Source organism: Annulohypoxylon maeteangense, assembly GCF_022496945.1.
Source record: "Annulohypoxylon maeteangense strain CBS 123835 unplaced genomic scaffold GGS22scaffold_15, whole genome shotgun sequence".
Taxonomy (NCBI): domain Eukaryota; kingdom Fungi; phylum Ascomycota; class Sordariomycetes; order Xylariales; family Hypoxylaceae; genus Annulohypoxylon; species Annulohypoxylon maeteangense.
The window spans coordinates 573,479-597,994 of record NW_025953262.1 but is presented as its reverse complement, the minus strand read 5'-3'; the positions used below and the strand labels follow the sequence as shown (position 1 = coordinate 597,994).

At 46.8% G+C, this 24,516-nt stretch overlaps 6 protein-coding genes across 6 annotated transcripts; 1 reads left to right on the top strand and 5 right to left on the bottom strand.

Moving 5' to 3' along the window:
- Nucleotides 1–2,812: 2,812 nt before the first annotated feature.
- On the bottom strand, nt 2,813–6,995 carry GGS22DRAFT_169759 (uncharacterized protein). Its single transcript, XM_047962364.1, has 3 exons — nt 6,443–6,995; nt 4,857–6,388; nt 2,813–4,728 (listed from the first exon to the last, which is right to left on the bottom strand). Exons 1-3 carry the CDS (start codon nt 6,868–6,870, stop codon nt 3,107–3,109), a joined length of 3,582 nt encoding a protein of 1,193 aa, XP_047816398.1. The 5' UTR covers nt 6,871–6,995; the 3' UTR covers nt 2,813–3,106.
- A 55-nt stretch (nt 6,996–7,050) lies between these two features.
- Nucleotides 7,051–9,457, bottom strand: GGS22DRAFT_195811 (uncharacterized protein). The gene is made up of 2 exons (XM_047965725.1): nt 8,282–9,457; nt 7,051–8,230 (listed from the first exon to the last, which is right to left on the bottom strand). Exons 1-2 carry the CDS (start codon nt 9,233–9,235, stop codon nt 7,091–7,093), a joined length of 2,094 nt encoding a protein of 697 aa, XP_047816397.1. The 5' UTR covers nt 9,236–9,457; the 3' UTR covers nt 7,051–7,090.
- Nucleotides 9,458–9,810: 353 nt separating this feature from the next.
- Nucleotides 9,811–13,091, bottom strand: GGS22DRAFT_46296 (uncharacterized protein). The gene is made up of 2 exons (XM_047967144.1): nt 13,054–13,091; nt 9,811–12,977 (listed from the first exon to the last, which is right to left on the bottom strand). The coding sequence occupies exon 2, from the start codon at nt 12,903–12,905 to the stop codon at nt 9,828–9,830; it is 3,078 nt and encodes a 1,025-aa protein (XP_047816396.1). The 5' UTR covers nt 12,906–12,977; nt 13,054–13,091; the 3' UTR covers nt 9,811–9,827.
- Nucleotides 13,092–15,261: 2,170 nt separating this feature from the next.
- On the top strand, nt 15,262–16,403 carry GGS22DRAFT_46276 (uncharacterized protein). The gene is made up of 3 exons (XM_047967143.1): nt 15,262–15,601; nt 15,733–15,822; nt 15,930–16,403. Exons 1-3 carry the CDS (start codon nt 15,507–15,509, stop codon nt 16,315–16,317), a joined length of 573 nt encoding a protein of 190 aa, XP_047816395.1. The 5' UTR covers nt 15,262–15,506; the 3' UTR covers nt 16,318–16,403.
- Nucleotides 16,404–17,906: 1,503 nt separating this feature from the next.
- GGS22DRAFT_195807 (acid protease) lies at nt 17,907–19,969 on the bottom strand. Its single transcript, XM_047965724.1, has 3 exons — nt 19,263–19,969; nt 19,083–19,197; nt 17,907–19,011 (listed from the first exon to the last, which is right to left on the bottom strand). Exons 1-3 carry the CDS (start codon nt 19,528–19,530, stop codon nt 18,048–18,050), a joined length of 1,347 nt encoding a protein of 448 aa, XP_047816394.1. The 5' UTR covers nt 19,531–19,969; the 3' UTR covers nt 17,907–18,047.
- Nucleotides 19,970–20,589: 620 nt separating this feature from the next.
- GGS22DRAFT_46265 (actin-like ATPase domain-containing protein) lies at nt 20,590–24,273 on the bottom strand. Its single transcript, XM_047967142.1, has 2 exons — nt 24,163–24,273; nt 20,590–24,102 (listed from the first exon to the last, which is right to left on the bottom strand). The coding sequence occupies exon 2, from the start codon at nt 23,857–23,859 to the stop codon at nt 20,830–20,832; it is 3,030 nt and encodes a 1,009-aa protein (XP_047816393.1). The 5' UTR covers nt 23,860–24,102; nt 24,163–24,273; the 3' UTR covers nt 20,590–20,829.
- Between the last annotated feature and the right edge of the window lie 243 nt (nt 24,274–24,516).

Genomic DNA, 24,516 nt, shown 5'->3' with positions numbered 1-24,516 from the left:
ATCCCGAGTGAGTGGATCCCGGGATCCAATATTTAGACAGCAATTGCCGTTTTAAGCTTCGGAGTCACTTCGATTGATACAAGCGTATTTGATAGATACATGTTTATCAATTTAAAAATGATATTGATATATCCAGTATAGATGTTGCCCCTCCATATGGATGTCATAAGATATCCATCAACCTTGAATTTCCAACAGTTCCGACTTACAACATTAAACTTTCAAAGTTCATCCCGATCTTGTCAACATTGATCGTTGCCACTGTTCCAATGCGGCCGAAGTCCCTACCTAGGTAGGACACCGTCTCAGAATATGCCACCGCCCAACACTCCGGAGGAAGGAATAGTTGCTACTACCGCTACCTTAGCTCTCCGACCTTTTATGGGCGGCGAGGCTCCCGCCACAGCCCTAGATCTGAGAGCTCTCGATTACGAAGGCGATGTCGACGAGAACCTTATATGTCCCATATGCCGAGTCCCTTTCGTAACGCCCATCATTACCGCCTGCGACCATGTCTTTTGTCAGAAATGCATCATCCAAGCTCATGCATTAAATCCCGTCTGTCCGGTCGACCGACTTCCTTTGAAGCTCGTATCCGACACACGACCCGCACCTAAGATCATCCACAACCAACTAGACAACCTATCTGTTAGATGTCCAAACAGCATACGCGGATGCGGTCTCATCGTGTCTCGGTCACTAGTCGAAAACCACGTCGCGCGATATTGTGATAAGACTCTCGTGCCATGTCCTCATCCCTCCTGCGACAAGACCGTCGTTAGGAAAGACATCGGAAAGGGATGTCTCCACTACGATGTAAAATGCGAATACTGCAACCAGGTGAAGCAGAAAGCAGACCTAGAAGAACATCAGGATACCGAATGTCCCAACCGAAAGACTGGATGTGTGCTGTGCAAGGCTGAGTATGTGCGACATAAGCACGAGGAACACACCAAAGAGTGCCCCGAAGCCCAAACCTCCTGCAAGTTCTCCCCCTTTGGCTGCGCGCATCAAGTCAGACGCAAGAACTTAGAGGAGCACACCCTGGTATGCGCATACCGAGTCGTCGGACCCGTAGGAGAGCAATTGGCGGAACTCCGAGCGGAAATTGGCGCACTGCAGGAGAAGGACCGGCTGAAAGATCGGCGGATCAAGTTCCTCGAGACTCGTGGGTTTCCTATGCCCACGACGAGCTCGCCGGAATCTATTTCAGACATCAGTTTACCTGAAGGCACTTCGACTCACGAAGAAAACGCACCCTACGAATCTAAAGACCAGTATTTCCTATCCCTATTCGAGACCATGGAGTCCAAAGTCGAGCGCCTTTCCTCGGCGCTCAACGAAGTCGAAGGCCGCCATTCGATGATGCTCTTTAACGAGAGCTCCCAGATCAAGGACCAGCTCACCGAAATCCGAAGCACTATGGGTGTTCTTGGGATGCATGTAAGATGGCTCATGAACTTCCGGCTGCAGGAACGAGGCCGGGTAGGGACCGCGTCCCCCGGTATTTCCGGGTCCCTTTCCGGTGCTCATGATGGCCACAATGACCCAAACCTACACCGACGCATGAGTGACGCTTTACGGGAACACCCTCCACGATTATGATCCCTCTCGCAAGAAATTGTCTTTATTGATACCAGACACACAACAATACCATGTCGTCACGTGAAAAATGTGTTTTGTGTAAAAATACATACGGGGCATAATCCTACTCCCATCGTCACCGTAGCCTCCCAACTCGACCCATTTCAATATGACAGCGCCGGAGTTTCTACGCTACGTCTAGAGATGTGGTTATCGCTTGTGAGGATGATGCTAAGAAATCTTTGAAGCTTCGCATACTGCGAGTAGAGGGGTTTTAACTACTTTGAGATTAGCAGAGAATCCACAGCATAGCCGCACAGAAAAGTGCCAAGGAATAGGAAGAGGGAAGTCCGTTCAAAGATACTCTAATCCATGTCGAAGCTCTATTTTCCGACGATACTAGAGGTATTCAAGAGAGCATTGGGGAGGCCGCGAAAGCAAGGAATGGAGATGGCTTTTTGGTTTCTAGCAGGAAGAAGATTAGGATACCCTCGCTCTTGGTAGTCTTGGAAGTGATTATGATGGTGGTAGCAGAGCTTAGGATTCCCCAGAGACACGGTGGAAGGCACGATTGGGAAGTCTTGAGATTGTTTCGGGGAAGAATTGGTGGCGTTCCGTGTGGCTTTCTAGTCCTATGACGACTGAGGTACCCAAGTATATCAAAATACGAGGGGGTTGGTGTTGGGGGAGCATAAGGCTGGAAATGAGATATCGTATAAAATAAATATTTTTATGAGTACAACTACATCCCTTAGTTGGGATCATTACGCCATGATAGGAGAGTTCTCGTAGGGTTATTCCGCAACATAGGTAATGTGATATCTACCTAGTACGTACAATCCTATCAATGATTAAACTTGAAGCCTAAGATTAGGTGAAGCCAAGTTGGCAAGATGTTTTTACGTTGGCTTGGGGGGTACCTACCTAAAGTATTTTTTAGGTCGATGAATCTTCAACGTATTATTCCCTAACCTAGGTAGGTAGATAGTATTTACTCAGAAGTTCTTCCTACCATTTCTTCATGTTGTTTCTTCATGACAATTTTCTGTAGAATCCCCCTTAATATTCTCCGTAATGACTCGATATTACACTTCTATAGTATACAGTACCTAGATACCTATTTCAAGTAGCAGAAAGGGAGTTTTTAAAAAATCCCGTGGTGTGTGTGCATCAAGCCCATTAGGGTTAAAAAAGTAAAACGAGATTACCACATGGTGTAACGTGATCGTTTTGTAGTGTAAAGTAAGATCTGCGTTTTAGAGCTACATGTATGAGCTATAGAGAGTGCGATGTGAATAGTCTATCCATGATGTTTCTTTCAATAGCCCTCCTATCTCAGGGGTATCCCGTGGTAATGTAAAGGCATCGCTTGGTAAATGCACTTGTATCTTGAATACCTTCCTTGTCCCCTTACCCGTACTGACCACTTCAATATAGACACGTACCTCCGGTTCTATCGACCATATCCACAGCTTCGTTCCATTCGATGTCTAAGCAGACTACCTAACTAGTAAGTAGGCACCTAGCGCGCAGTCGACAACGTACCCACCTCACCACCCGTCGTCCTCGGCTCCTCCACGTAGCGCTTAAGCTTAGAGAACTCTGCCGTCGGTATAGAGAAGATAGCGGATTTGAGCTTCTCGGAGGATCCTGGGAAGCAACCATCGAGGCCCTCGCGCTTATATTTGACGGAACTCGGATGGTCAGGGTCGAAGAAAGGGCGCAGGGTGGCGTCGAACCGGTCCTGCAGCTGCTTGCGATGGTGCGCTTGGACGGGGCCGCCAAGGGCTAGGATCCAGTCGATGACCTCCTGAAGGACGGCATTTTCTTGCGGAAACCAGAGGGAGACCAACGTTCTTAAGTCGAGCACGTGGCCATGTTGCTTGATAGTGTCGACGATGTAGGGGGCTGCATAGATGGCGTAGTGTCTCTCGCGCTTTCTTAGTACTCGTATCGTTTTCGTTTTCGTCTCGTGTCCAGTGTCTGTCAAGAACTGTTCTGAAGTGAAATATGCCTTGAAAATTATGCGCTCCACGTCACGCGGAAATGTGTACTTCGTCTTGCCTATGGTAAGGGCAAACCTCGGGTTTGCGCCGTGGTACAGCATAAACGCGATGATTGTAAGACTCGGACTGTGAAAGTAGCACCACTCTTGGAGCATCATGTGGAATGCGGATTCCCTGCCGGGGATTATGTTGGAGTCGGGGGACGCTCCGTGGTTGAAGAGGGCTGCAAGAGTTTTCAAGACAGCGTTCCGCGCCTTCATAATTGGATCATGGGCGTATATATGGCTGAGTAAAGCAACGGATGCGCAGCAGGACATCAACTCAGGGCTAATGCTCTGGTTTGAAATGAAGTATTCATAGAGACCCATCTGCGCGCAAGCTATGATAACGAGGTCCTTAGGATGACAACGGACAGCCACATCCGACAACCGCACTATAAGTGCACATTCATAATCCTCAGAATTCATTTTCAAGTCAATGACTGTTTTGTGAATGGCATCTAGGAGCTTATGAAAGCGCGAGGAAGCTTGTCGACCAGAAATAATGTGTCGCATAATGATTAATTTCAGGCCCTGTTTGAGTGACGGGTCGATAGAATAATCAAATATATCTATGTATGAAAATGGACAATCTGGAATAATTTCAAACTCTGAGTACGGAGATCTCGTTCTGGATACATAATAAGATGCTGGAAGGCGAACACGTTGTAGGAGGCCAAGATACGTATGACAGTAGGCGTCAATCGGGTCAAAATCTGGTAAGTTAAGGTCCATTTTCTGCTTGAATTCTTGGCTTTCTAAGAATTCAGAGATCGATCGATGTATAAGGCGAACCGCACTTCCTAATGCCTGTGAAATATTATGTGGGTCACCGTTCGGGCGTAGTTCGAGAAGTCCCTTGCACAAGCCGTATATTCGCCTCTTGGATCTTAATAAGCGTTCATCTCTCTCCTTCGTCGTCAGTAGGCTAACTCTGGAATCTAACGCAAAGTCCCTGTCTTCTGTGTATTCTTCCAGGAACGAAAACTGCATGAGTGGCGTGCTGTATTCGAGCGGGCGACAAAAATGAACTAGATATAGCATACTGTATGCTAACCTCCTGTTATTGCGGGGGATTGAGTCCAAGAGTTGTTGGAACACTACAATAGTTCAGGTTAGTCATTGCCGTGATAAGAGACTATTACAGTATCGAAGAGAATCCCTCTATTTTGTAATATGGGTGGATATAGATTGACGAAGTTGAAAAAAGAGAAAAAAAGGCACTTACTAGGTTCGAGGTCAGTTGGAAGAGACTTGATCAGTCTCAACAGATCTTTAAGCTGATCACCATTTGCCAAACCGTCCTCAACGTGTCGAAGGACAATTGCCACCCATAAGAACACGCCATCAGATTCATCAAGAATCATTTCTTCTAAGTCTTTCGTACTAGAGATACCAGGAGGAACTCCACAGCCGTCGCTATTTACCAAGGCACTGGCACGCATCTCGCGAAACCGGCTTCCCACGAAGAGTTGGATGTCAGCACTTGTGAGGTCATGTAGGCGAAACTTAGGGCAACCCCCAAAAGCATCCCTAAATATAGCCCATTCTCGGCTAGATACGCAAATCTTCACGTTCGGGTTCTCGTTAGACCACGCAAGTAGTTGTCGGATAAGGGCCGCATGATTGCCTTCGAATTCGTCCAGGCCGTCCACAAAAAGGGCAAATCTATATTCTCCATGACTTTTACTAGCAGCGATAAGTCTCTCAAAGGCCTGATGGCATTCATGGTATTCAATATGAACATTTTCTCTGTTGACCGATGATTCCCACTGTGTAGGAAACACGAAGGGGATCAAGTCGTGACATTCCGAGAGGAGGCGGTATAATAGCCCCCGAGTGAGTCCTTTAAGACTCTTTTGCAGAGAAGAACCAGGCCTCCAGAAGAAGAAATCCCCCAAAATAAGTCTCTTCTCCCCTGCCCAGGCACCCAGGTAGTCTTTTGTTTTCGGGTGTCGTGTTATATATTTCATCAAAGTTGATTTGCCTGACCCTGGCTTGCCTGAGATGTAAAAGATACCAGAATCATATTGGAGCCAACTGATAAATCTATCACGAGCTTCACTTAAGTTCTCCCTTACTGAATTTGGTACATCTATGTCCGAGAAAGCGAGAGATGTTTCCCGCTGTTGCCGTTGTAGAGAAAACTCCGAGTGGGTGGATTCACCGTCTGATAGAAGTGAAGACCTATCATTTTCGATTGACGATAGATCATCTAAAATCCACTCAAAGCTTGAGTTGTCATCCATGACAGGCTGGGAAAAATGCTTCGAGTTACCACGGAGGATTCTATTGTCGGTTGTTGAAGATGAATCGGAAGTATAGACAAGACCCGATGCGACGGAACCTGACACCGTAGATTTTGCCTCGCTATCTTCATTCAGCGATTGAGAAGTTTGCGTCTGGTCGTCGTCATATTCATTTACACTGTCTGGACTACGCCTGATGTCGCAAGTTCCATCTACTTCGTCGGCGAAAATCCAGCCAAATGTCTTCTCATAAGCCTCTTCAATATCCTCAAATCTCTCATTCATATGTTCGAACCGCAAAGCGTCCAGAACACGAGCCCGACGAACGTTTAAGATAGCATCGTCAGTTAACTGAAGTAACGATCGGATCTGACCTAGAGCTTTAGAATCGAGACAGGAAACATTAGTACCCGACCGTAGAGATTCCACGTTCTTTATGAGTGACCGCAACTCATATTCATTAGCCTGGCCGTGGTCGATAAGCTTATTAAGTCGTTCTAATGACTCGGATCTGTACTGATTTTAGGATCAAATATAGGTAGAATATACATAAATTGCACCTTACCTGGATAAGCTCGTAAGCTCCAAGTTCAGCTGCTGTCTACAACGATCTAGCTTTGATACCAACTCAGCCTTCTCGTCCTTGTTGCGCCAGTTTCTCATTGCCGCTCGAAAGGCTCCTCGCATAGACTTTGAGTTCTGGGCTTTTAGTTTATCAAGTAAACTCGCCAGCTCCACTGAGACATGCTCGCAGTCACTAGAAACTCGAAGAAGAGATAGTTCCTGTTCGGAGAAAGAACCTGGCGGTTTGGTCAACTTTAGATTTGCAACAAGTTGCTGAAGTTGTTGCACTGTTAGAGATAAGTCGTCATTATATACGCTTGAACCGGAAGCTGATGCATGAATGTCCTTGGTGGCAGAAATGAGCTTGTATCCGAAATCTAAAAAACTGATGATGTTGCCCGCGAGCCCAATCGCTGTGAATGGATCCATTTCACCGACGATTGCAGCTTGGTAGCTGTAAACATAACATCAGGTTGCCACTATACTTGAAAGCCTGCTGACGACCCAACACAGCCTTCAGAGTGGTCACGTGCTACATGCAGACCTGATGCAGCTGTCCAATCAGCTGCAGGTCCTACGTCGTAAATCAGCATTAGACGTCACGGAAAAGCCTTTTGTACGGATTTGAGCTAAAGCTAATTCAATTATCTTATCTTTTGATAATCTTTAACAGTGATGCTATCCTTGTTCGTTTGCTGAGTCCGACGCGATACGGTACTTTGGGCTGGGAGGTCATGGATGTGGGTATAGGTTTAGGGGTTGTATGTGCTTTCTCCTCAGGCTGGGGGGTTAAATTTGGGCTAGCTGGTGATTCGGTGACGAATTTTGCAGGCACGGCCTCTGCTGACTTGGCTTTTTGGGATTGGGTCCTAGTGTTGCTACTGACTTCTTTTAGGGGGGAGATGTCCCGGTCTGTATTCTCGTCCGTGGCTGGTTCGTTTATTACTACGTTTCCCCCCTCCTGTTTCTGGGCCTGCCTTTTCTTTTTTGGCTTCTTGGTGGTCTCAATTCTCTCTAAAACGGGATCTTCGCCCTCAGCACCATTTCCTGGAGTCTTAGATGAAACGATAGGTTCAAGCTCTGGAGCGACTGGGGAAACTGGAGCTTTGGAATTCGCTGGATCTGACTTCCGAGGTCGGCCTCGTCTCTTCTTAGACTTCTCTGGCTCGGCTGGAGTCTCGAAACCTTTCGTGGCGGTATTCGGATCATGGCTAGTAACTTGGGTCTCAATAGAAAGCTCGTCCTGAATGATCTGTTCGCTTATAGGTTGCTTTTTCTTGCGTCCACGCTTCTTCGGCTGGGGAGCCGGTTGAGCTTCCAGCTGAATGGGGTCGGGGGCAATAATAGAAATAGGTGGTGCTGTTGCTGGTATTTCGTGGTCAGGCTCATCAATCCTACATATGCCTTCTCTCGGAGGTTCTTCGCGCTCTATTTCCCGAGGAGGTTCTTCCTCATGTTGATGTATAATGAGCTCGATATCGCCATCATCTTCATTTAGACTAGGCAAACCAATCCTATGTTCGTTAGGGCGCTGACGTTTGTGGTTGTCTTGCTTGTCATTAACAGTATTAGAGCCCATTAATTGATCCTGTACAAGTTCGTCTTCATCTCCTAAATCCCTTGGCCTCTTCATCCTCTTCTTGCTCGGCGAGTCTTCCTTTGTAAAACCACCAATTGAAGCTTCGGCTTCATGAGGCACTGTGTGAATATAGATATACGGTGGACCCATATCTGCAACTGGAGCGTTTCTATGATAATCAGCGGCAATTACATCCGGAGAGGAGGGTATCTAGTTTTGGATTAGTAAAGCTCAAAAATACAACTTATTGGGCAAACTTACATCTATGGCATCATGAGTGTCGGCGAGTTGAGTGTCAGCCATAGGGCTTCTTTCCCACGGAAGTGGTGGCCCAGAAGACGCGTATCGGCTAGGTGTCGAGTATGCAACTGTCGAGATGCCACTTGACTTTGGATTGGGGTGAGAAACGGGTAGGCCAGAGTAGCCATTTTGTGATACGTTGATCCTCTGATACTCAAGCTTCTGCATGGTGGTGAGATTGCTTTGGGCAATGTAAAAGTTCGTTGGGGCAGGCATATCAGGAAGTATAGAGTCATGCAGTGAGAATTCCCCTCGTTTTGTTTCTGACTGTAGTGAAGGTTCATCTCCGTCATTTATAGGATGAGTTTCATGTGTAGTATCATTACCCATGAACATCTCGGCCGCAGCAGAGCTTCCAAACATTTTTGACGGAGTCCTTTTTTGCTTGCCATAAGACTTCTCCCTCTTTCCCTTAGAGCTTTTAGCAGTTCTTGGAGAATTTGCACCTTCGGCGCTACTGGGTACGTCCCATTCCCCAGGGACACTTTTTCGCGGCGTCGTTATGCTGATCTTACCATCATTAAAAAGTGGCGGTTGGTTTCCTAGATTGCTTAGGACTACCGGTATCGTGACATCAGTGGCGGAAGAAGCATCGGACTTTTCGGCCTTGCTTTTGGTCGGACGTGACGCTTTACCATTACTCCCGCTTGCCTTTTGACTCTGACGGACGATTTGCTCGATAAGCTGAGAATGCTCAAAAGCCCTGCTATGCTGCTCATCATAAACACTAGCGAAGAATGACTGATCGGTGGTATCAGATATTGCCTTCTGGGTATCTGGCAATTGAGTATCTGGTAACTGGGGGCTCAATGGCTCAATCTCTGGTGGGGTTTCCGCATCTTCCCGGAGAGGAGTCAATGGACGGTCGTCGCCATCTTCGTCGTCGGAGTCCGCAATTACCCGACGAGACGCCATAATTCAGCCACCTGACGCGTTTCGACGCGACTTGTACGTGTGGTGATTAAGTACTGTAGAAGATATGAGTTGTAGTACTGAAACAACAACTATATTATAAGAAATGCCGATATCCTCAGATAGTGATACCTAGGACTATCAGCCATGGGGTCAAGATTGAGGCTCATTCATCATGAATCTAAGGATCCGTGGTTGGGAACGATTTAACATTGAAGTTCCGAGATTGTCTTGTATTCTTGTCACTTCAAAGTTGTACCTGCTAAAGAGCACGCATATGTGGGGCAACGTAAATATAGTCCGTGCGTTACAGATATATGCAGATACATTAATTAGGTATATATGTATGTACCTAGGTACAGTTACACCTGAGTTACTAGTAGGTACAACCATGCAAATACGGAGTTAATCTATCGCATCGCATGTCATTCAGGGAAAACCGGTAACAATTTGTTCATACTCGAGGTCGCAATATGACCTTGGTTTGGTTTTTATTCTTAAACTTCGTAGTGAACAGTACACAATCCAATTGAATGGGTATCAACGCGGATTACCCTATTAGCTAGGTAAATAGCCAATTCAACTTTGACGGCCGCTAGCCTCTTATCCTTCGCCTTTTGTTGGCATCTCCTGCTTGCTCATCCGCCTCATCCTCAACTGTATTGTTCTCGCCACCGGCTACACTCAAACTACGGCTCACTGACGGTGGCACACCCGTAGGTGGAGGAGCATTGCGCTCTACCTCATTACGGAGGTCGCTTAAAAGCTTCTCAACCTCCCCAAACATGCTGCGGGTATCTTTCACGACCCCGTTTTCGTCCACTTCGTAGCCCCGATAGTCCTCTCCGTCATCTTCTTGATTAGCACGTCGATTTGACCTCAGAAATGAAGGCCCGAAACCGCGATAAGGGTCTGGGTTGTACATAATCGCATTGGCAAACATGTGAACTAATTCTCTCTCTAACTGTGCGATGTTGATTATACCTCGCGGGGGGACTAGGTCCACCGATATTGGGATCCACACATTTGTGGCACTCGCCTCGATGTCAGACATCGTCGCTACAGCCGCAGCTGCCGCTTTGGAACCTGCGGTGATAGCCTTCTGAATGCCCTTGAGGTCCTGAGGTCGAAGCACAATTTCAAAATAGCCTGGAGCAGTCCTCGGCTTCACGGGATGTGCAAACATATTAGCATGGCGGTGGCTGATAATTTGATCCAAAGCAGACTGGCTAATTTTATTGAACGAACGTGTCCATAAAACGTGAGTAGCCGGTGTTGGTGACGCCCGATTCGGGGGGCTATCCTGGCGCTTCCGTTTGTTAGAGGGTTGACTAGGCTCCAGTTGAGGCGGAACTTGGTTTTGCACATTCTCCTCTACTGCAACCGCATCACCAATGTCTTCAAGAGCTCGAGGAGTTGCCTCTTCGTTCTTTATATCACTCCCTGGAATATTTTGTTCTGCTGATGCCTCCTCCGACTGGACCAGGGGCGTTGGCTTCTGCAAAATACGAGGTCGGCCTCTAGGCCTACTAGCCGACCCATCGAATTTTTGTATAGGCTTCCGCATATCCTTCGTTTCTGCCTGTTCGGGGGAGGTCTTGGGGAGTTGGGCTGGTTGAGAGGGTGGACTGATTGGCTCGAACATCGGACTATCAAGATCGAAATAACTAGTTCCATCCTCCATCCTCGGTGTCGCAGGGGTCGGCGTCGAAGTCCACTTAGTACCATGCCCTCTTATGACATGAGGCGAAAGAGCTATCGGTGTCTGCAATTGGGTTATTGACGAAGGACGAATAGGCTGAGATGTGGACGCCGGAGTCTGTAATGGAGGTACTTGAGGGCGTTGTGGCTGTTCGGTGGTGCTAGCGGGTTGAGCTTGTGGATTATACGGCGAACTATATAATTTCAATGCCGGTTGTGGTTGATCTTGTTGAGGCGCTGGTGTGGTAGGGGCAGGGCTTTGAGGCGCGTAATTAGGCTGGGCCGGGCCTGGTGAATGTGCCCATTGAGCTGGCGGAACAGGCGGCTTCGCGGAACCCACAGCTGGATGAACGGCCGATAATGCGACAGGCGGCCGGACGGGTGTCTGAGTTGGCACATGTTGACCCCGATGCTGGGGGTATGGGCCAGACGCCATGTTGGGATTTGGAGAAGTCGCCACGGGGACAGATGCTGGACGGCGCTGCGGTGCTTGTTGTCCCATACCATCGGGAGCCGCATTCAAGGGCAAAGATTGAAGAGACGGTGGTATTTGACCAGAATTTTGTGGAGGTAGTAGGACAGAAGGGGATGTTGGTGTGGACCCCTGTATCGGGGGCCGAGATTGCTGACCATATTGTCCAGGAGTCTGCCTACCGCCCGAGTAATTCTGAGGAAACTGAGGAAGAGCGGTTGGGGCCTGGGAGGGATACGACGGGGGTCTCGTGACTCCCGCGTTGTAGGGAGGGCGGGGAGACGGAACAGGCGTTTGGTGGGGGAGCTGATGTTGTGGTGAGGGTGTTCCTGGTGGCAGCTGAGGTTGGTGAGATACTTGATGGGTAGATTGAAAAGGTTGAGAAGGTTGATGTGGAGGTTGATATAGAGGCTCCCATTTCAAAGGCGCAGCTGTAGAAGCAGAAGCAGGCACAGGAGCAGAGGTCGGAGTTGGAGTCGGAGAGGAAATATGAGGTTGGTTGGACGGTGTTGGGGCAGGACTTCTTCCTTTGGGTATACCCTCGGGTCGTTGTAGACCATCCGTGACAGGAGGTTGTGGGGTGGCAGAACCTGGACGTGCGGTGTATCCTTGAACAGCCTGCGGATGTTGTAAAACAGCAATCGGACCACCTATCGGCCGGCCCAGCTCTTGTGACCTATTATCAGGTGTAACATGGCGTGCTTCGTTCGAGGGTCGAGCAGTTGACGGGAGTGAAGATGGTATTGGGTGTATAGTTGTCCTCTCTTGGGGTGGATGAGGAATGTGAGGCGGCTCAGATTTCCTCACGGGATCATGAACCTTTGGCAGAGTTGGAACTGGTGTTGGCGTGGGTATCGGTGCCGGTGTTGGTACTGGTGTGAATGTCGCAACCGATGCTGGTGTCGAGGGGGGTATCGGTGGTGGCGCTACAGCTAGTTGACCCTCCGGCCTCGTACGTACTGAGTCGTTGGTACTAGGAACACCATTCTTATTCAAATCCACGCGTTGTTCTTGACTAAACTTGCTATCCCATTCGCCTCGTTCGATCTCGATGAGTTCGCGTTGAAGTTCTTCGAATCGTTTCTCATCTTCCCTAATCTCTCGAATGAGGCTATCTCGGAATCGTATGTATAGTTTCTCCACTAGGATCGGGAGTTTTTCGGTGTGGTCTAAAGATTCCGGAAAGGTAGATAGAGGGGGGCTTTGAAGCTTCCTTTTCTTAGAAGTTGGTGATAACGCGGCATTATTCTTCTCTATCGTAGCTTCAACTTCCCGTCTCTTCTCATCTCGCAATAATTGTAGGGCAATGCCCTGAAGAGAGTCAGGGCTCAACCTGTTGGCATCGTATCCGTCTTGTTCGTATATAACCGGTGTTTTCTTGAGCGTGTCGGAGATATGACTGAAGGTACCGATGACCAGACCGCTCTGGAAGTTCCTGTTAAGCTCTTGAAATAAAGCAAATGTTTCGAGAGGTGTGAAAGAGGTGGTAATATGATTCATGCCCCAGAATCCACCTCGGCCGTGGTCGAGGGGACCGTCGCGTCGCTGTAAAAGATGAATCGGCGCCACGATCTAGTGTCACGGTCAGCAAAGGTGATGCGGGTTTCCTAGGCCATTCCGACCGGGAAAACACGATATTGACGCGTACTAAATGGTTCACAGACGGTCGCGGAAGTCGGTTGAGATGACTCCGACCTGTTTTATGACGGAATGGCGATGATTAAGACGTATTTTCGATGAAGCTATTCGCGAAGAATATTTTTCACGGTTCCTTGTCGTTGGCGGTGAATCACGTGATTAGTAATAGGCATTCGGTAATCCGCAGATAGCAAGTTCTACGGTGTCCATACGGTGGTGTATGATTTGTGTGATGGATCGGCGAACGTTGCCAGATTGACGGTTGGAGCGCGGTGTTTGGGAATGTGGGATCTGATCTGGGGACCTCCTTCGATTGATAGGTCCAAACAATTCTGCTAGCGTAAAAAGTGGCCCGTGCACAATATAGAGAGCTCCTAGGTCATTCCCGAGTTTTTCCAACGCTTCAAAGTTTAAATCATACGTATTTCTATCATCTCAACGTTGAATCGGCTTAATACTCGAATATAATATTTCTCTACGGATTAACAGTGTCTTATCTATTATGTACTTGCTTATTTTACTACGCAATACCCCAATTTCATAGGTATTTACACATCTCGTACATAAATACATACATACATACATAGGTACATATAGCTCAAACTCGTCTAGTCCTATCGACAATAATTATCACCATAAGATATAAAACATATAATGTAGTAAGGGATCCAAGAAGAGATCGAAAATTGATCCAACTCTTCCATTTGAGCAAAAACTACATATATTTTGAACCTTCAAACTTTCACATGTGACAGCAACACGCGATGAAGAATAATGCACGTGCATAAATTATAGTAGTCGATTATGAAAATAGTGCTAGTTTAGTTCACGTCATAAGATAAAACATCGAGATAGCGTCTTTAAAGTCGGAATCATGCAGAACATTGTTGCGCAGGTGATCATTCTTCCTGAAGATAAGTTGAGTATGCATGATCTACGCCTATGAGACACATTTGACTGTTCTAGATGACTAATGCTTATTCTCTATAAAAGCTAAATGAAGCTTAAAAGTTATCTAACTAATTAGAGCCGATAGAAATGAAATCATCTTTATTAGGAAAACGAAAGGGGGCGCTAGCAAAGCCGATTTCATACATGGCGTCTATCTAGGTAGATAGTTCAGCTTTCCGCCGTTTACCTACATTAAAAATTAAAATCCATCTCCTAATGGAGAATGTCGAGAGAGTCTGGCCTCGGAGAGGATCGAATAATATGGATGCTACCTTAAATGGCTACTGAAGGTCCTGCGAGAATAAGGGGTTGTTTCTTTCAGCCCTGAAGGTCGTACTCAATACGGACCATCGGTTGCGAAATGCATAAAAGCAAGGGAGATTAATAGGTACAACCTGCATTGGTATGTCACTATATCTGGTAAGCCAAGTACGCTGTAAGTACGAAGTGTGCCTAAATAAAAAGCAGAATCAGGAACGTTGCGGGAAGATGAAAGTCAAAAAGTCAAAGCACGGTCGTATTGGTTAATGAGAACTGATTCATGCGAAATGCAATACATGTAGGTATATATTTTTATCAATGCTGTACGATACGTCCACTGCAGCTTCCCTTTATATATGCAAATTATATCACTTCATCGTCAATCCAACAGTCAACCTTGGAAGTCGGGTAGCACAACAAGAGCAACATGAGGTAAGTGCCAGATGCATAATGGACAGAATGGAGCAACCAAGCAAGGATTAGAATAATAAGATTTCGCCAACAATGGCACAACAATGGGTTTGAATAGCACCTAGCTAATTGATTTGGATCATCGCTGTAGAATTAGAATTCGAGCATATGTCACGCTTTCGTCTAGTGATGAGATCGTCTTTAGATCATCCTCGAAAGCAGTTAGCAAGTTAGATGCCAAGAAGGCAATTATTACCCAACTGCGGGTGATACAAAATTCTACACCTTTCCTTTATTGAATTGACTATTACTATTACTATTCTCTATTCTCTATCGACTTCTCGTCAAGTCTTATGTGAAGTCCATAGTAAACTATCACCAACTTATTTTTTCAATTGCCAAACGAGTAGTCGTCAATAACCCCGTCTTCATCAGTCTATCATTCAGGGCAAAAACAGCGTGTCCTTTTCTTCCACTTCCTCAATGCGAAGTGTTTCAGTAATCTTTTCCTTAAATGCCTAAGACGACTAGGTAGTTTAGGTACTTGCATTTTAATCAGGTACGGGCAAGGCCTTGAGTTCCACTGGTTCGCCTGACCCCCCTTTTTTTTTAATATTCGGTCCCTTTAATCCATTCAAGGTCATCAGTTCACGTCCCGGCCTTCCTCAAGACCCGCCTTTCATTCCCTCCCCCACCGCCAACTCCATACATTTAGCAATAATAATAACACAAGCTCTAGCACCCTCCCAGCTCTCCAAACTCTGGACTAAACCACTTCTACACTACGACTTCTACTATCCAACAATTTTTCTTCTTTCTTCACACAACGACACAACGCCCATGTATCAAGACACCACCAACTTCTTGCCCAAGATGAATCCTACCGACGAAGAGCTCGACCGCGACTGGAAGCCCAATGGCCGCCGACCGCAATCGTGAGTATCGCCAACGCCTATAGAATGTCTTACTCCCTTCGTATCTGTTGTCGCAGATACAGTAGAAGGATGCGCCAAAAGGCGAGCTAAGGCCCTTAGCAAGACAGGAACTAACATGTTCTCTTCAACAGCACCATTGCCCGTTCCTTCAGTCAAGAATTAATGGATATCTTTCGCATTGAAAACAGCATTGCCGACCTAGATGAGCAAGTTGACAAGCGGTATGACCCACATCTATATATTATACCCCTATTAGCTTAGCGCCCATCTCCCACGACTTGCGACCTCAACCAACGAGCACCGATACTGACCTTTACCTACCGTCTAGAAAGCAGCAAGTAACAAGTGGACAAACCGAACTGGAGTCCCTCGAGGCTAGAATTAAAGAGATGGAGGAGAAACTCAAGAAGCAGCACCCTGGAGCAGCGAACGGTTTGCACGCACGAACTCAACGGCAGGCCCTTAGCGACGCCTTCGACAAAGCGCAGGCCGAGAAAGAACAGCTCGTACAGCAACAGCAGAGGTCCCGGCCTGGAACTGCGAAACAGGTTCAGCAAGCACCTGCACATGGAGGGGCTATGCCTCCGACTCCAACAGCCAGCGAAGGTGAATACGTACTTGTCAATCACAGCTCCTCTGGTGACCGTGGCGCCGATTCCCGAAATTTTACTGACTATGTCTTGATTCCTAAAGATGGTGGCGATCGCGAACACTAAGTCGTTATTTGCTTTTTAACAACTCTTCCCCGCCTGCGCCCCCCTTAGCCCGTACGACTGGTTCTCCGCCTTGGCTTTTGTTCCCACCTTGCCCCTCCCATTCCGACAATAGATCGAAGGAGAGGATGCGTAATCGACGACAATCACTGACCCTGAAAGCCGAATTTGGACAATGATCGAGAACGACTCCATCGGCTCGCTTGGATACGCATATCGGATAAGATCGGCCTTGGTCTTGAAATCCGGGATTCAATCGCAATTGACAAGCCTTGGACCATTCGACGTCTCACCACAAAGGGGGGGTTATCGAATCGCATTTTTTCACGGTTTTTTACGACCCAGTTTTACAGCCTTAAGATATACCCTCGTTTGGAAGAAAAAAAAGACGACACTACTTTCCTGTCCGTCTGGCGTTGAAGGCGTCTATCTTCTTGTTTCTCAATCCATCTTTTACCTTAGGACCATTTAGTAGTATCATGAAATGGGGAGTCGGCTTGTAGGGAAGAAGCCGGGGGTCCTGATAGTAGTGGACGGAGTGTGAGAAACGCTCATCATCGCATCTTGGCATGGCATAGGGTCTTCTTATGTTTTATTGAAGTCGTCGGCGAAGGGTGGATGGCGTGAAGAGAGAAAGCCTTCCTCGACCGGATGCATACGTACCTCGTCGGCTTACTTAGCCGACGGGTCTATTATTGTACATAACCTGCCTCTTATCATTTTGGGGATCATCGTTAATGAAATCTGGATAAACTAATATCTTTGTCTGGTTGCTGAATTGATCTAAGTGGGTTGTGGTGATTCGACTAATAATAATGCCTTAGGTACCCATCTATCAGGTAAATGGCCAATATGGAGGCGAGAGCCAGCGTGACATCCATATTACACACAATTAAAGGTAGCATCAAGGAAAAAGCACAAACAAGCAAAATCGACCCGCGAGCTGGGACATCGCATTGAACTCTCGCGAAGTTTCCAGGATACCTGACTCGCTAAACTACGGGCCGTCATCATCAACATGTCAGATCCCGTATTCCCGCGCCGTCGCTAGGATCGTGTGCAGTGCAAACAAACACATACGATCGATCAACGAAATTCCGATCAATGTAAGCTGCCGATGGAACACACGGTGATTTACCTCGCTTTTTTTTCTTCGAAGATGAAATGAGAAGGGAAAAGGGCAAAGCAAGAAGTAATAAGCTTGCTCTAGGGAAAGGAGGTGCTATAGTGGTAGTAACACTTAATTCATATCTCATATCAAGAATTGAATTGATGTTGGATAGAGTTTCTATGCTCAAACTTACCTAGGGATACGATATGCATAGACAAAGTAAACGAAAGAAAACTTTAAAGATATCATCGCATGCATGAACATATATAAGCCAATACTACATGCCATGATATAGACATTGGGATTGAACAGTAGACGAGAAAATGAACAGCAACCTATAGATTATTTAAGCCAGTTAGTTCAACAGCCAGATCCTCGAGAATGATTGTAATAGGTAAGTATGTGGGATCAACTCCATGATGATTTTCAAGTTATTTTATTCATCTATGTTAACAGAGAAACGTAAGCGCATACATAGGTGCGCAAATAAACATCGGCGAAGACCGTACCTCGTTGACGAAACTCCCCAACCAAAATAGCAAATATATTGAGGGCAAAGGCGATCTCAATTTATTCCCAGCTTAGAGGATAGCAAGTTAGCTGGCCCCTAAATCTCCTCCATTCAACTATGCCGGGGACCATTATAAATCTTGTCACGAGTATCGACCTTGCGTTTTTCATTGCTCAAGTTCAGAGGCTTGGGAGCCATGCCAAATCGTTTCTTTGCGATATCGAAGACAGCGAAGCCACTCTTGAGGAAAACGTCACCGAAAATAGCCGGCATTTCAGTGAATGAACCAAGGGACTGAAGGCCGGCATAGCACTGGCCACCAGAAGCCTTCGCATATATGAAATACGCTCCCGGGACTGTACCTGTAATATTGTTTCCTTGAGCATCGCTTAACTCGAAAACAAAGTCTGGTGGGGTTGAGTTGCATGGTATCAGCCACCCATATTCTCTGTACGAATAGTTGGCGCCGGGAACGCTGTTGAAGTACATATGGACTGCCTCGTTAGGCGCGAAGAACAATGTAGACCCGGTATCGATAATGACATCTTCTGGCTCATTGAACTCGTACTTGATATCTGACCCTCCAATTCCGAATCCCGTCTGCTGAACGGACCAGTACCCTTGCGAGATATTCACACCCACGTAACTAATATCCGAGTCATGTAGGCTGTTGTTGATAAATCCAAAGTTGAATGATCCCTCACTGCTGTTGTGGCGTAGATCGACCGTGAACAACGGTTCGGATAACACCTGGGGCAAGTAGTCAAGAAGAGTTCTTTGCTTAGGGATTGTCTGCACAATAGATGGCCAGGCTAGCCCCACAAGACCAGACATGTAGTCAGACTCTGTAAACATGGTCGAGACTGATGTTGCCGACTCAATTGTCATGTCAGGTACCGAAAGGTTTCCGAAAGTGACTGTATCCTTGTAACAGATACCACTAGATGTAGAAAAGTCGCCATAGATGATAGACCATGAGCAGTTCTTAATCAGATGGGATGTAGTTGACTTTTTGGGATCCCAGAGAGTCTGTCCGGCTACCTCTTCTTTGTCGGTGTCAGTAGAAAAGATCCAGCTGTAGCACTTGTCAGTTCCCATACATAAATACCTCATAAAAAACAGAACATATTTATGGGGTTACCATACGTATCAGATGAGCCCGTGTCAAGATCTAGATATAGCTGCTGAGGTGGCGAGCCAATCCCTACAGGAGTGAGCCAGAGAAGGTCACCAGCGTGCGAAGCTGCCGGAGTGGAATCTCCTAATGCTATCATTAATTGTATATCCCTAAGCAAACTTGGGAAATATTTGTCTGCTTTGACTTACCAATATCGCCTGCGACAAGCTTGTTGGATTGAAATTTGGTCTTGTGAGAGTCGACAACATCCTGTAATCCTTCTGGAATCTCAAGCTTGTATTTCTTCAAAACCTTAAGATATTCGGTAGGACCATGGCGAGGAATATCGGCATTGTGGGCCACAGGAAGAGAGAACGTTTTGCCGGCTTTCGATCTAAAAGTCGGAGACGAGGTAACAGTGGTGAAGAGAGAGAGGTAGAAGGCTACTGCCACGAGAATACCGGTAAAGTACGCCATATTGATAGATCTTTATGGTCAAATGGCAGGATTTCGTGGTATTGGGAGGTGTGAAGAATAGAAGGAGAAAGGAATTGAGAATGGGAGAAGAGAGTTTATATCGAAAATGGAAAGATGGAAACAGACTGTGTTTGTGCAGGAACATGTCGTGATTATCTGGTGTAATTTCCACGGTCGAGATTAAGTACCTGCTTCATATAAGTTAAAGGTGACCTCTCCGTCACGTACCGTGACTACCTTATATGACCCGATATATACCTGGGTTACATGTACTCACTAAGGCGTGTTACCTGAGGTGTTCTTTCGAAAACATCTGAACTAAACATCTGAACGTCGAAGGTGCCAATTGATAGGTTACACGATTGTGACAGGTACAAGTTGGGATGATTGCTTCCAAGTTCTATCTACCTCCCTTAACTTTAAACTTCAAACGAAGGAGATAGGCCGGATTTGTCGATGATCTTGCCAAGACGGATATTCGCAGCTTCCTCTAGGAATAGAGGATCCGCTTAGTCCGTGTGATCTTGCGTAACTGCATCTACAAGCATCGAATTACATATGATATATGTACCTGATAGTGTTTATATGTGTAAGTAGGTAAATATCTCAATTGCCGATGTGGACAAACATACAAACATTACCGAGTAACTGTTGATCACGACGAACCAACAAAAGAGAAAAAAACATGCCGCATGACTTGGCAACAAGTTTTCAAGTGCTCTTTTTGTTCCAAACAGTATATTAAACTCATATAGGTTGACTTATTAGAATCGATTCTGTTTAACAATCTCGTGTTTAAAATAGGGGTATGGTTCAGGGGCAGAACCAAATCAAACCAACATTTTCACTTCCCCTGATTTCTCCCTTGGAAATCTGGTGTATTCGTAGAAGAATAATGTACGACGTATGACAACGACCAACGGCCGGCTACATAGTCTGGCGTCGCAGAGAACAAACTCGGGTGGAGCTTTGTGCGAGCATCAGCACTCTAATTGACCAACTATAGACTGCGGGAAAGACAAGCATACGTACATAGTGGACCTACTTAACCAAGATCAGCACATGCATGTTGGAATATCTGGTGCCTACCTGAGTATAGGGGTAACTATCCGGATCTGGATTTGGTAACACCAAGATTAATGCCATCCTTCCCGCCGGTTCTAGGAAGACACCAAATCGGTTTAGTTGCATCCATGGATATCACTCGTTGACCTTGGTACTCTTCTGAAGCAGTGAACTAGAATCGTAGCCCTCACCAGGCAAGTCATATCATTCGTCAGCGTCTATCTACGGCTCATATTACAGCTCGTCGTGCTTCGTCCTGGGCTCCTCTTTATTTTGTTGCTCCTTGGACATGCGCTTGATCATCTCCTCGATCTCCTCCATTGACGGGCCCTTGCCGTCTTGCCCGAACTTAATGTAGTTCTCCCCGTCTTTAGTCTCTATCGTCGGCTCTGCGCCGTCACTACCCGTCTTGGTAGTGGTTTTCTTGGTTTTCGTCTTGTTAGACTTCTTCGAGTTGCTGCTCTTCTTCTTGGTCTTGTCAAAGGCCTTGACGCTCTTCATAGCTAGGTCCATGCCGGCCTTCTCCAGCTTCTTCGTCTTTTCAATCAGATCCTTTGCTAGCAGCACAGGGTTGGCGGTTTCAGGGAGCTTTTCCTGTTCAGCAAGCTTCTCTTCTAACCAATCAAGGACAGATTTCGAAAGATCCGTGATTTCTTTCAGGTCATCAATAGTGTATACGGGTGGTGTTGGACCACGATCCTCGACAGCGCTCGTCGTCGTTGATGTTGTTGTTTCTTCATCTTCAAGACCATCGAAGTCACCAGCTCCCTGTGAAGGGGCCGAAGTAACAGAGCTCGCTTCACTTGTCGCAGTAGAGCTAGCGCTTAGGGAAGACATGTATGCATCCGCCTCGGCAATCTTCTCCTTAATGGTATCAATGAAGGTGGTCGTTTGGCCTAGAGAGCTCCTCAAGCTCTTGATTAATTCTGGCCTCTTCTGTGCCTCATCTATTCTCTTCTCGACGGGTGATACAAGATCCTTGAGGCCCTTGAGTTTAGACTTGAGTGCTTCGCGGGATGCATCAGCTCCATCATCATAGAGCCATTCGCTGGCATCGCCAGCCTTCTTCTCTAGCTTAGCTCGCTCCTCAGGGGTAGAGGCGGCCACAAATGATTCCGTCTCTAGTAGATCCCTGACTTTGTAGGTGAAGCCTTCAAGCTGGTTTAAAGCCTCTTCCCTCAACCTTCGGGATTTATCAGACGCCTCAAAAGCCTTGATGCGCTCCTTCGCTTTAGTGAGATCTGCTTTTGGTAGTGATGGAATCCCTGTCTTCTCTACGGTGTAGTCAACGGTAATTACAACAAGTTGCTTCTTTTTTATGACAGGGCTGGCCTCTGGAGATTCGGCAGAAGCAGAAGACGAAGTTGCAGATGTCGAAGTAGTGCTGGAGTCGAAAGAGGTTGCAGCAGTCTCAGTAGATTCGGTAGTCGAAGCGTCCTCGGTACTCTCCTCGCCATCTTTCAATGGCTGTTGATCCTTGTTCTTGCCGAAACCGAAGAGATTCTTGACTCCATCTATGACAGAACCTTCCTTCTCCAGTACTTCAGCTTCGCATTCAACGGAAGCTTTGTCGACCTCTACCTCGCCGTCTTCAGTGCCAAGGCGTAACTTGACTTTGAAATGGATATCGGGGTGGGAGCATCCCTTCTCAACTAAAGATGCAACGGTAGCTGTCAGGTTTTTCGTTGTGAAAACTTTTGTTTCCTTGTTCACCGTGGTTCCCTCAGCTGAGGGGACCTGTTGATAGAAACGGACTGAGAAATCTTCATGGTTCGTGAAAGTGACTTCTTTCGGGGCAGCACCAAGTAGAGATCGCTCGGTCCAGAGTCGTTGCTGCTGGGCCTTGTCCTGAGGATTCTTCCACTCCATTCCTGCTGGGTAGAAAGCGCCGTCGGAGATCCGGATTTCCTTAACTCGGAAGCTGGGGCTAAGTTCCGCAGCCCGGAAAGCGGCACCGAAAACTGCCGCTTCATCCGAGTTGACGTTGCTACGAAGCTTGTCGGCACCTGCAATCTTCTCAAGCTCCTTTTGGACAAAAGGTGTACGGGAGGAGCCACCATGAAGGATTATCGAGTCAAGTTGCTTAATGTCAAGCTCGGCTACGTCCAAGGCCTTCTGAACGGCGATGCCGACCCTTTCGGCATGTGCCTCAGCTAGTTTTTCGAAATCTGCTCGAGTAATCTTGTATTTGAAGTCAATGTTATCGTAGAGATCCTCAAAACTAGAGCCAGTATCGACATTGGCACTGAGAATGTGTCGTAGCCTTTCAGCATCCTTCAACAATTTCGCCATGGCTCGACCATGTGCTCGAACGCCCTCTGCCGTTACAGAGGCCTTTTTCGCAGCGTTTGACTCAACAAATTTCGAGATCATATCATCTAGGATTAGGTAGTTAAGCGCATCACCACCTAGAGTTCTGTCCCAACCACTTCCCACGACTTGGACTTCCTGGATTGTCTTATTGAACTTGCCGATGTCCTTAACTGTTCGGCCCTGGAACTTCAAGATAGTTGCTTTGGCAGAACCAGCACCCATATCGAATACCATGTGATATTCCGGCTTGCCTCCTTCGTCGATGTTGGGGAATGTTCGGCTCGTAGCGTAGTTTAGTCCAACAGCAAGGCCATCACTAATAAGAGATAGAACCTTTAGACCAACAAGCTCGGCAGCCAACTCCACAGCGCGCTTCTCCTCGACGGTGTAAAATGGAGGCACAGTTATAACCACAGATCTAACGGTGCTATCAGAACCAGCTAATGCTTCCGCGTTGCGCTGTATGCTCTGGAGCTCCATAGCTAGCAATTCCTCTACCAACCACGCTTCTTCATTGGCAGTAGCCTTGCTCTTGAATGCAACAGTGCCACGGGTCTTGTGCGCCTCTAGCTGTAGGTCTGGGTGTCTCGCAGAGTACTCCTTCACAATCGCATCGCCTGTGGAGAGGCCAAGGAGGGTCTTGAGATTAGGGTATACGTCTCCGGGGAATCGGGCGGCTAGAGCTATGGCATCGGAGCCATATGCCCTCTCGGGATATGAGCCGCTCTTCGGGGCATTTTGCGAGGGTTTGAATGCGACTGCGGAGGTTTCCTTTCTTCGCGAATCTTTGGTTAAGACGATCTCGAGGGGTATTCCGGGTTTAACGAGGGTGGCTTTGATATATTCGGTACCTAAATCTATACCGAGGACGGCGGATATAGCAAGGACATTTGTAGAAAATAAGAAAACCACACAAAGTAGTATTGATCGAGGGGAGAATGATTGCGCCATGTTGGGCAAGATTAGGAGGGGTGTATTTGGCGAACTGCTCGCCGGAGGAAGATTGAGACCAGCTGCTTAAGATGGATTTCTGGAAAGATCCATAGGTAGGAGTAGGTAAGTCAAAATAAATATAGTCGTTTAAAGACCGGACACGATTCTATGTGTAAGGCTCCAGCCCGATACCTTTTATTTAAGAAAAAAAAAGAAATGTCTTGGTTTATTAGAATCTGGCCTTTACTAAAAGAGCTATTCCTTGCGCTATGTGAGCTTTCTGACCTCACCGCAGCTATCTTTGTGAATGAATGTACGTACTTCAGGTATTATTTCATGCAAAGAGGACAACTTGTTGAATGTTACACCCCTGCATGTGGCTGATATTTTGTGCAAAAGCCACTGATAGTCATCTGATTGGTTCGATAATCAAATATGGACCCGAAACGAGACGAATGTGGAAATCCTTTAGGGTTTGCTCTAAAAGTACCTAGTTGTGGCTGATCTACATACCTATATCCCCGCCCCCGCTTGATGTGTGGAGTACAAGCACCCCTCGGCCTCAAGCTTGCCGAGCATTCAGTACTTAACAGATTCATTATGTAGGCAGGCAGGTCCTGGGACCTAGACATACCTAGTAGTTTTATGATGATAAAAACCGAGATTTCGCCTGTT

Excerpts from the sequence above, each read along its gene's own strand:
- GGS22DRAFT_169759 (XM_047962364.1), bottom strand. The coding sequence starts at position 6,870 with ATGGATCCATTCACAGCGATTGGGCTCGCGGGCAACATCATCAGTTTT. Across the intron at positions 6,389-6,442 it reads GAGCTTACGAGCTTATCCAG|ATCCGAGTCATTAGAACGAC; the intron begins GTAAGGTGCAAT and ends AAATCAGTACAG. Across the intron at positions 4,729-4,856 it reads TCCAACTGACCTCGAACCTA|TGTTCCAACAACTCTTGGAC; the intron begins GTAAGTGCCTTT and ends GAACTATTGTAG.
- GGS22DRAFT_195811 (XM_047965725.1), bottom strand. The coding sequence starts at position 9,235 with ATGGCGTCTCGTCGGGTAATTGCGGACTCCGACGACGAAGATGGCGAC. Across the intron at positions 8,231-8,281 it reads ACACTCATGATGCCATAGAT|ATACCCTCCTCTCCGGATGT; the intron begins GTAAGTTTGCCC and ends ATCCAAAACTAG.
- GGS22DRAFT_46296 (XM_047967144.1), bottom strand. The coding sequence starts at position 12,905 with ATGAATCATATTACCACCTCTTTCACACCTCTCGAAACATTTGCTTTA.
- GGS22DRAFT_46276 (XM_047967143.1), top strand. The coding sequence starts at position 15,507 with ATGTATCAAGACACCACCAACTTCTTGCCCAAGATGAATCCTACCGAC. Across the intron at positions 15,602-15,732 it reads AATGGCCGCCGACCGCAATC|CACCATTGCCCGTTCCTTCA; the intron begins GTGAGTATCGCC and ends TCTCTTCAACAG. Across the intron at positions 15,823-15,929 it reads GATGAGCAAGTTGACAAGCG|AAAGCAGCAAGTAACAAGTG; the intron begins GTATGACCCACA and ends CCTACCGTCTAG.
- GGS22DRAFT_195807 (XM_047965724.1), bottom strand. The coding sequence starts at position 19,530 with ATGGCGTACTTTACCGGTATTCTCGTGGCAGTAGCCTTCTACCTCTCT. Across the intron at positions 19,198-19,262 it reads GCTTGTCGCAGGCGATATTG|GAGATTCCACTCCGGCAGCT; the intron begins GTAAGTCAAAGC and ends TGATAGCATTAG. Across the intron at positions 19,012-19,082 it reads GACACGGGCTCATCTGATAC|CTGGATCTTTTCTACTGACA; the intron begins GTATGGTAACCC and ends CAAGTGCTACAG.
- GGS22DRAFT_46265 (XM_047967142.1), bottom strand. The coding sequence starts at position 23,859 with ATGGCGCAATCATTCTCCCCTCGATCAATACTACTTTGTGTGGTTTTC.